The following is a 10,265-nucleotide window of genomic DNA, read 5'->3' as shown; positions in this document are numbered from 1 at the left end:
TCCCCACTCCCCTGGAGGCCCTCTGGAGGCCGGAAACAGCCCGTTTCTCGACTTCAGGTGGGACCGGAAGGCCCGTTTTTCGGTCTCCCCAGGCTCCAGAGCCTTTTTAGGATCCCGGGGAGGGCGAAAACGGCATTCCCCACCCCTCCGGGGGCCCTCCAGAGGCCGGAAATAGCCCATTTCCTGACTTCCAGTCCCACCGGAATTCTGGTGGCCCACCGTGCCATTGCATGCCAAAAGTGGGGGGAGTGGTGGGGGGGAACATGCATGTGCGTTGGCCGGGGCACATAGAATTATGGGTGTGGGCACACGCATGCGCGACCCCCCCGCACTCCCCCCGCTTTTGGCACTTGATGGCAAAAAGGTTAGCCATCACTGTTCTAGGCAAAAGACCAACTGCATTACCCAAGCCCTTGGTTTCAACGTGTCCTTGTGTTATACAACTGATTCCACTAAGCGTCCAAACGTATTGTGACTTGTAAATACAGGTGGTCCTCACTGAATGACCCTTACGGGACCGGAAATTCTACCATAAAGTGATGCAGTAGCTAAGTGGAAAATCAGTGCCCACCATTGTGCTTTGCAGCTGGAAAGAAACAAGACTAGTCAGCTCACCCCTCTTGCTTCCATTTGCCTAGAATAGAATAGAATAGAATAGAATAGAATAGAATAGAATAGAATAGAATAGAATAGAATAGAATAGAATAGAATAGAATAGAATAGAATAGAACAGAACAGGATAGAGCTGGAAGGGACACCTTGGAGGTCTTCTAGTCCAGCCCCCTGCTCAAGCAGGAGAACCTCTATCATTTCAGATGGCCTATCTGAAAGTATCCTAACGCTCTTGCCATTCAGAACAGAGGTCTTCAACCACGGCAACTTCAGACTCGTTGACTTCAGAATTCCTCAGTTGTCCACCAAGTCATAAAGTTACCGAGGTTGGAGACCCCTCTTTTAGAAGGCACAAATGCCCGGTTACTTTCTTGTACATATTGAAAGCAACGTGACCTGGGGCAATATAGCCTGGGGCTGAGAGCAAACTGCTTACAGGAGCCTCCTGAAATCTCTTCCTCTCCACTCTCTGCCCCACGGGATGAAAATGGAAAGGATCAGGTAAAGGAGAGAATGCCCACAGAAATGTTTTCTCTCCCCACCACCAGATCAGAGAGATGGAAGAAAAAGATTTTTTAAAGAGTACTGGAAGCTGTTTGCTGCCAGTCCAGGCTGGGGTACAATCACATAGCTTTCCATATCAAGCAATGGAAATGCATATTCTTGCAATCCCTTTTTCTCCAATCTCTCTCGTCTGCAGGGGGAATTGAGCCAATAAAGGAAAACACTTGAAGCTCAGGGTTGAAACAAGGGGGTGTCCTTGAGCTTGGCTGTTTTCTTGCAGAGTTACATGAGTCAAGCTGGGTAAGATCACCAGTGCTAACATCAGTGAAGATGCTGCCTAGTTTGGGTAAAATGTTTGCAAGAAAACAAGGAAGCTCAGAGATCACCAAGGACCCACTTTTTTCATCCCACTTTTTTTTTTTTTTAGAACTAAAGACCAAAACACAGGTCAGGCAGAGATCATCCCCTATAGACTGTAATGCAGGGGTGAAATGCTCCCGATTCGGACCTGATCCGGTAGCGGTGGAGGCGGGTGGTTCGGAGAACCGGTAGCAAAAGTCCCTGCCCACCCCCCTCCATTGCCCAGCTGAGCCGAGCAATCATCGGAGGCTTTTTTTTAATTTTTAAAAGCATTTTTTCCACAACCTCCTTGGCCGAAAAAATGGTTTTAAAAGTGAAAAAGAAAAGTTGGCCACACCCACTCAGTCATATTACCCCCCCAAGCCACGCCCACAGAACCGGTAGTAACAACTTTTACATTTCGCCGCAGCTGTAATGCCCACCGTAAGACGGAGGGAGGCTGCCAGGATGGTCATCTTTTCAACACCCTCGTAGCTGCGATCGGCAAGTGAGGATTAGGCGCAAAGGCAGAGAGAAGCCTCCGGAGCGCAGCCTCCTGGCACGCCCCCTTCCCCGGCAGCCCGGAGGCGGATGATGGGCGAGCCCCCCCAAGGCAGCCCCCGCCTTCGGATCACTCGCACTGCGCCCATCCTCGGAGGAGGCCTGCGCCGCCACGCTCCCGGGGGTCGGCCGCTTACCTTGGGGGGCCGCGAAAAAGAACCAGGGGGCGCCACTTGCACGCCACGAAACGGCCGTTCAGGCGGCCTCGCCCGGCATCCCCGCCACCCGGAGACCAAGGCTGGAGGAAGCGCTCCTCGCCCGAAGCCTAGCCAACCCTCCCCCCGGCCAAGCGCGGCTCACCTGGCGGCGGCGGGTCTCCCTGGCGACGGGCGGGCGGTTGCGGCGCCGCCTCCTCCAGCCCGGGCGCCCTCCGCACACGGGCCGCGCCGGAACGCTTCGCCTCGGCGCCGGTCCTCCCGGGCAGACGGCTCGCCCCCCCCCCCCGCTTTCCACCCCGTCACAGCGCCGGCTGCCCCTCGGCCGAATGGAGCAGGGAGCCCGGAGGTCCACGCGCCCCGGCGGCCTTTGCAGCCCGATTCCATTCTGTGCCCCTTTCGCTCACCCAGCCGCTTGGGGCTTTTCCGTTCGTTGAAAACTCTCAACAAGAGGAGGGGCTGCCCGGCCTTTCCCCCTCGAGGGCCAAAGCAGACAAGGAGCCCACCGGGGCTCCCCCCCCCCCCGTGTCCCGCCCAGACAAAGCCCCCCAGAGACAAGTCACAGAGAGGAAAAACTTTTATAGCCTGGCCAACAGAACCACTAGCCAACAAGGGGGAGGAGGGAACAAGTAGGGGAACTGAATGTTGGGGGGACTCCCACCCCCACCCGTCTTCCGGAGGGACCAACCATTAAGTGCTCCTGCAATGGGCAGATTCGGAGTGTCTTTATCCAAGGCTGAATTTTGGAGGGCGCCCTGGAGGATAGCGCCCCCCCCTTTATACTGCACCCTATTTGAAGGCAGGGGCAGGGGATTGTGGGAAATTGCTATCCCCCGCCATTCTTTGGCCACCATTGGCTCTAGTGGGGGGAGGGGGGGCAGGCTGTTCAAATGTTTGCAACAGAGATGATGGCACCTGCCCAGTTCCCCAAAACAGACAGACAAAGATACACCCCCCCCCAGAGTCAGTGCAAAAGGAGCGCAGGGCAGAAGGGGAGGGGGCCTGCTGTTCCGATGGATGGACGGGTAAATGGACGGACAGCCCTGGCCCCCTCAGAGCAGAGAGCGCTGCTGGGGGCTCCTGTTGGGGGGCGGCAGGCCAGCCTCCATCAGTCTCTGGGGAGGGGGAGCCGCTGCTGCTGCAGCTGGTGAAAGTGCTGGGGAGGGGCGCAGGCGCAGGCAGACCCTTAGCAGGAATACAAAAATAAAATCTCTAGGAGCCCTTGGGGGAAGCGGGAGAGCCACGGGCTCCAAATGCCAGTCCAGCTACTCGATGCCAAAAGTCTTGGGAGGGGGAATTTCACAAGGGTGGGGGAGAGAGCCTCTCCATCCTGTTCCCGGGTTAATTCGGTTTCTCCTTCCAGGGTCTCAAGGCTAAAAGGAGCCCCTCCCATTAGCCAGCGTGAGGGCTGCGACTCCCACCCTGCAAAATGTTGTGTCCACTGGGCACGGCAGGAAAGACGCAGAGTCACAAGGCCGCTGACGGGCAAGAATCGGATCCCTGAAGGCTGAGCGGGTGGGCAGAGGACTTGCTGGCACCATCCTGGGCATCTGGAGGCACCAACTGCTCACGCAGCATCCGCAGGGCAGGCAGAGCAACGCAACAACGCCAAGATGTTTGGGGAAAGAGCTGGCAGCGCCGTCCTTCGTGGGAGAAGCCCCCGGCGTGGGGAATCACATGCAGACCACCTGCCTCCTGTCAGCAGAAGAGGGCAGCCATCACTTCTGCAGCCCTGGTGAGAGGTGGCCAGGCTAGGCCCAGGAATGACCCCCACCAGACTTCAGCGGGCAGGGGCAGGAGCGGGGTGGGGTGTAACTCACTTCTCCGCCTCAATGCTGCCCCCGTCCCTGTCGCAGCTGCCGGGGGTCTCCTCAGCATCGTCCTCGCTGAGGTCCATGTTCAATTCGTTCCCAGCCTCGGAGTGAGGGTAGGTGGAGCCACTGGAAGGGGGGGAACAAAGGGGGCTCAGAACACACCCCAGAGGCCGGGAGAAGAGCCAGGGACCCCCGGGGCCTCCCCCGTCCCTCCTTCACCTGATGGAGCGACAAGTGAAGAAGACAATCCTCTTCAAGCGCTTGTTGTAGAAGAAGTAGTTGAACGACCAGAGGCTGCCCTCCTCCCCAAAAGGGTCCGAATCCAGATCCGGGTTGTAGCTGCAGCACAGAAGGGGAACTGAAGGGGCCTTGCTCGGGGACAGCCCACCCCCCCACCCACCCCACCCACCCCCACGGCCTCCCACCTGTAGATGTCGCACTCAGAGAGGCAGATCTCCTGGTCCACTGCGTCCCACAGGTGAGGCTTCAGGGCAGTGAAATCCTCCCGGACGGCAGAAAAGAGGCTGCAGTTCACGGCATTCACCACCTGAAACACGCCCCCAAATGGACACATCTGGGACTGCAAACGGGGAGGAACTGGCGCATCCTGCGGTTCCCAGAAAGTCTTCCCAAGGGATGGGGAAGTTGGTGGATGAGCCAATGCAGCATTTCAGAAGTGGCCTGGCACAGCACGCTCGCCCCACCGCTGGACTAGGTACAGGGGGTAACAGGAAGGAGGGAGAAGCCGCCTTCTCCGAGATCTGGCCAGGCCTGATTATAGTGGGAGGAACTCGGGAAGTGGGACAAAGCAGCCCAATCCTCTACTTCCCCAAACAAGAGTGGTAGCCCTGCTGGGAGACGTCCAGTGTGAGAGGGGCCTCCGTTATGAAGCTTTGTGGAGCAGGCACTCCTCGGGCACTGCTGGGCTAGACTCCACGACGTCCTGCACCCTGAGCAACCTCAGGGCCCTCCAGCTACAACTTTCTTCTCCTTAAGCACGACCAGCCCACTAATCCCTGGGGGTCTCTCCCGGGCGCCCACTCAACTCCTAGGGCAAGCAGACCCAGGACAGAGGCTTCCAGTAGGTTGCAAGATCGGCTGCCCTGCCAGTGCGGAAGGCAAGAGACCCGCTTACCCAGTTGAGGCTGGGCTCCCGGCTGAACTCGTGGCTCTTGGCAGCGCTGAAGTCATAGTCCGGGCGGAAAGATTCGTTCAGGGTGGCAATCAGGTAGAAGAGGGTCTTGCGGCTGCACTTGTCACTGAGGGGTCCTTCTTCATCTCCACTCTGGCTCTTGCTGAGCCTGGCAAGAGACACACACCGCTTGGCCCCATACCTGCCTTGGAGGGTGCAGCCAGGGTCCCCTGGCAATCTGGGTCCTGCTTAGCTCAATTGGGAGGGTTGGAGAGATGCTGCCCGTGTCTCCCAACAGGGACTGGGTAAAGTGCTTGAAGGAAGTAGGCCGGCCAGCCGGCTGCCCTGGCCTAGAGGGGAGGCTGGGGAGAGGCCCCTTTATTACCCCCCTGCCCCCTTGTTTTTCCTCCTCCTGTCTCCAATGGGGTGCTCGTGCAGCTGACAGGTGGTGCAAACCAAATGCACCTTTGGGGGAGTGTGGCCTTTGCACAAGAGGCTTGGCTGGGTGCACCTACCGGTTAGGGCTGATGCCGGTGGTCTGGGGCGGTGACAGAGCCTCCAGGACATGTGGCTGACCCTCCTGGCAAAACTGCTTGAAGTGGTGCTTGTCGTCCCCGGCCATCTTGCACGAATAGCTCTCGATCCTGCGGGGAGATAAAGGGATCTCTCTGAGCCCCGAGGCCAGCCCCATATCCACCCCCAACCAAGGTCGCTTGGCACCTGCTTTTCAGGGAAGGACCCTTTTTCTAGCAGTTTATCTTTTCAGATTATAAAGGCTGCCAGAAACAGGGCAGGTGCCAGACGGTGGCCCCTCTTGGCTGCTGTGCAGACCAGGACATGAACCAAAGGGGCCCACAGCCTCTTCCGGCCTCTTCTTGGATCTTTAAAACACACCAGCAAGGCAACTCAGCAATAAATCAGAATAATTCTTGATTCATCCGTTCGTCCATTCATTCAAATGGCAAGATGGACAGCATGTAAATTTAATAAATCATAATAAATCATTGACTGCTCTGCATGGAGATGTTCTTTCAGCTAAGAGGGTCCAGAGGCTTCGCAAGGGTTCTGCCAATTCTTTCTCACAGCCCAATTTTAAGGCAGATGCAACGGGGGACAAATCCATGATTCCTAAGGAGGCAATTAAAAACTTGCAGAGGGAAGGAGGGGAGCTACCTAGGTGGTCCCCGAGAGCAGATAAAGGATTCCAGTGAGGAGAAAATGTGAAGTCGCCAGTGTGATTACACAAAGGGCTTGATAAAGGTATAAAAACAAAAGGTTTTGACAGGAATTGAAAAGAGAGCCGGGAGGAAAAGAACAGAAAGGAGACCCCAACTGTAGAGGCTGCTCTCAGAAAAGAGAAGCCGCCAAAGCAGCTGAAGGCAGCAAAAGGAAGAACAAACATTTGCAATCAGGCATGTCCACAAAAGGAGAATCTCACGGCTCTCAAGAGAGGCGACCAAAAGGCAGAGCAGCTGCTTTGGTTCAAAGGCTGCTCATGGGAATCGTTTAACCAGGGGGGTGGGGAGGAGGGGCTCTTTCGCAAGAGGGGTTCTGGCCCAGAACTGACACCAATTTGACATAGGAAGTCACATTAATTAGGGAAACCATAACTGAAGACTCCTGTTACAAACCTACTACCGCAGCCCTTTCCTCCAAAGCACCCTCACCTGCCAATAATATGTGCGTCTCCCGTTTCCACTGTCAACTGGGAGTTGATGGCTTCAAAACTGGAGTTTTCCAACAGCTTCATTATTGCACTTCCTGGTGCCAAAGAGGCCTTCGGTACTTAGCTGTGCAGTTGAATTCCCTGGCATAGATAAAGAAAAGGGATCCTCCTGTTATACCTTGGCAAATGGAAGAGAGCGCTGGGCGGCTCAGCCAGGGGGATCCCCAGCGGGGCCGTCTCCTTAACACTTTGGGAGGGACGTCCTAGTAGCTTTTGGTCTGAAAACCGGACCTCAAAAGAGATGATTTGGGAGGGGAGGTTAGAAATGGTTGGGCCGAGAAATGCCACAAAGGGAGATGTGGCGATCATCAAAAGCCTCAAGAAGAATTCATGCCAGCTGTGCCCCCAGAGATCCCCTTTGCTGCCCCCCCCCAAAAATGCTACCAGACCAGACCACATGCAACTTTGCATCTGACATCCTTCTCTGCAGTCGGTAAAGTCCACATTTGTGTTCAAGATAGTAGCAAAGCTCTCCCTTGTTGGGATCGGAAGGAGGCTGCTGGAGCCCCAGCCCAGTCTCTCCAGAGAAGAGCTTCCTTCATCTGCCTCCCCACTTAAAACATTTGCCCCCTGCTCCCCGTTAATCATCTCCATTCAGAATGATTAAACTTAGCATCACCAGCAAAATCCAGAGTAGCCATGGCTGAGAGTCACTCAGGGGACCCCAGGCAACTTTTTAGAGGTGGCAGGAAAGCTGCCAGTTGGGCTTCCCGCAGCAGCCCTCCCTGCTCGAGAGTTTAGCCTTCTGCAAGAGGACCAGACAGGCCACAAGGCTCCTCCGGGGAGCCGATGGATGCTTTGGAAGGACTCCAGGCTGGCTTGGGGAAGCACCTCTGGCATGTCCTGCTGGTTCAAGTCCCGGGCTAAGCAGCCAAGTAGGGCTGCTTGTGGTTCAGCAACATCTTGCGTGGCTTCTCTATGGTAAGCCACAGCCGAGTTGAGGAATGCCTGGGGAGCCCCCTTGCCTTGCAAAGCCAGGCTGGGCTGGCCCCCCTCGAGTCAGCACTCCGAGCAGCAGGGCAAGCCTGGTTAGGGCGCATCGATTTGGGGGGCATTTAGCGTGCAACTCCAAAGCAATTCAATTCAATGGGTTCTGTGAAACCCAAGATGGGACGACGTCCACTTGGTGGAGTCAGAATAACAGCATTTGAAGGGACTTTGGAGGTCTTCTAGTCCAACCCTCTACTCAAGGCAGGAAATCCTACATTATCCTGGACAAATGCCTATCCGGTCTCTTCTTGAAAACCTCCAGTGACGGAGCACCCACTACTTCTTGTGGCAAGTCGTTCCTCTGGTTACTAATTGTCCTCACTGTCAGGAAGTTTCTCCTCAATTCTTGGTTGCTTCTCTCCTTGATTCGTTTCCATCCGTTGCTGTTTGTCTTTGACTTCAGGTGCTTTGGAGAACAGTGGGACTGTTGGGGCAGCCCCTCAGATATTGGAAGATTGGGGTGGCGCAAATGTCCCGCAGGCCGAGGCGGCGGGGCTGGGACAGAGCCCGGGAGGCTCTTCCGCCGGCCAAAACTACACTTCCCGAGAGGCCGCGCGCCCAGCACCCCCCCTCCCTCCCTCCCTCCCCCCGAGCCCCATGATGCCGCGCGCGCCGCCTGGTTCCGCCTCGGAGCGGGGCATGCCGGGCGATGTAGTCCCGCGGCTGAGGGGCTTCCCGGAGGGCCGTTACTCGCCTTCCGCGGGCCGCGTCCGCCTGCGCTGCCTGGGCTCAGGGCCGGGGTGCCGTCGAGCGGCGCAGTCTCCCGGAGGAACTCGAGTCGGGCGCCGCCGTCGCCTCGGCGGCCACTCGTCTCCTCCAAGCGGCTTGCCGGAGCCCCACCCGCCTCGACATGTCCCCGGCTGGAAGAGCCACCGCGCCGTAACCGCCCGCCTGCCGCTCCCGCGAGCAAAGCCCCCGACCGGACTCCTCTCTTCGGACGGACGGCGGACGATAACAGCAGCGGGAAGCCGCGCCCTTCCCATTAAGGATTGGACGCCCGCCCGACTCGCCACTCCGATTGGAGGAAACCGACGCCAATCGCCGAGAAGGGAGGACTCAGTGGCTGCCCTCCGCGTCACTCCGCCTCAGCGCCCGCCTCCGAGGCAGAGGCCGCCTCCCATTGGCCGGGGCTTCAAGGGCGCGGTGTCGGCCAGGGAACAAAGGCGAGGGGGCGGCTGCCACTCAAGGCACGCAGGTCCCGCCCCTCGCCAGGGCTTCCTGAGGTAGGGCGGGGCCGCTGGAAGGAGGAGCTTCCCGCAGGGGCCTCCAAGAGTGGGGGGGGGAAGGCTGGGGGCGCTCAGGGGCAGCTGGTTGGACGCCATTGCTGATAAAGAGAGTCCTGGTGGGGGACTACACAAAGACACCCCGGCATTGCTAAGAATTCAGGAATTGGGTAGAGCTCCAGAAGCCACCTTCCCCCTCTTCTCCCTCCTTTGTTAATAAGAAATGGGAGAGTTCTCTGAATTTAGGTAGTTCCTGACTTACAACCACAATTGAGTCCAAAATTTCTGTTGCTAAGTGAGACAGTTGTTAAGTGAATCCGGCTTCCCCATTGATCGTAATGCTGTTATTGTCACAAATACGAATTTTGATCACGTGACCATGGGAATGTTGCAATGGTTGTTAGTTTTTTCAGTGCCTTTATAACTTCAAACGTCACTAAACAAACTATTATAAGTGGAGGACTTCCTGTAGAATGCAAAAGATGCCTCTGGGGCCTGGCTGGCATGAGGTGGGCAGTGCCAGAGCAGCAAACGTGCCCCACAGCCTCTTGATGTGTCTTCTTTGCTGAGCAAACCTTCGGGAGGAACACCTTCATTCTCTCAGAATTCGATGACTGCTTTTCAAAGAGGAGCAGCTCAGGCGGCTGCCAGGCCGGTGACCTCCCCAAGAGACAAAGGAGCACCAGTGGCCAGCATTGGACCCCCCATCCCCATCACAGAAACAGACAAAGGTATCCACTGCAGGTAGTCCTCCATTTACAATCACAATTGGGTCCAGAATCTGTCATTGAGTGAAGCCGTTGTTAAGCAAGTGCCACATGACCACTTTGCTCAATGCCCAGTTTGGAAAGATTCTGTCTAGAGATGTGGACGAATAAAGAAGTCTGCTTGGAAGCATCACCATGGTTGATACTTGGCTTGTCTTGGCTTTTGGAATCTGATATTGGGCCTCCCACCACACCCAGGAGACACAGGCCCTCTCTCAGCCCCACCAGGGAGAACAATCATGAGAACGGTAGAGTTGCTCCAGCGGGTGGGAGGTTTTCTCCTCCCTGCATGTAGGGGAGGGGAAATCCCTCAGTGCACTGGGGAAACTGACCGCAAATCCAATGCCCCCCCTCCACTTACAACCTTCCTCAGAAGATTGCAAATGGTGATCACACGATCAGAGGGCACACCGATTTGCAGTCATGGGACTGGGGGGAGGAG

The 10,265-nt window shown here is 56.6% G+C and overlaps 1 protein-coding gene across 1 annotated transcript; it reads right to left on the bottom strand.

Annotated features, from left to right (window-relative positions):
- Positions 1-2,735: 2,735 nt before the first annotated feature.
- On the bottom strand, positions 2,736-8,784 carry MAF1 (MAF1 homolog, negative regulator of RNA polymerase III). The gene is made up of 8 exons (XM_070940215.1): positions 8,528-8,784; positions 6,785-6,924; positions 5,633-5,761; positions 5,121-5,286; positions 4,411-4,532; positions 4,205-4,324; positions 3,992-4,111; positions 2,736-3,866 (listed from the first exon to the last, which is right to left on the bottom strand). Exons 2-8 carry the CDS (start codon positions 6,865-6,867, stop codon positions 3,845-3,847), a joined length of 762 nt encoding a protein of 253 aa, XP_070796316.1. The 5' UTR covers positions 6,868-6,924; positions 8,528-8,784; the 3' UTR covers positions 2,736-3,844.
- Positions 8,785-10,265: the final 1,481 nt, after the last annotated feature.

The sequence above is a fragment of the Pituophis catenifer genome, unplaced genomic scaffold, assembly GCF_029215685.1.
Source record: "Pituophis catenifer annectens isolate HBS135680 unplaced genomic scaffold, rPitCat1.0.hap2 SCAF_3, whole genome shotgun sequence".
In the NCBI taxonomy this organism is placed as follows: Eukaryota; Metazoa; Chordata; class Lepidosauria; order Squamata; family Colubridae; genus Pituophis; species Pituophis catenifer.
The sequence above is the reverse complement of the archived record's forward strand: the minus strand, read 5'-3'. Positions and strand labels throughout refer to the sequence as shown.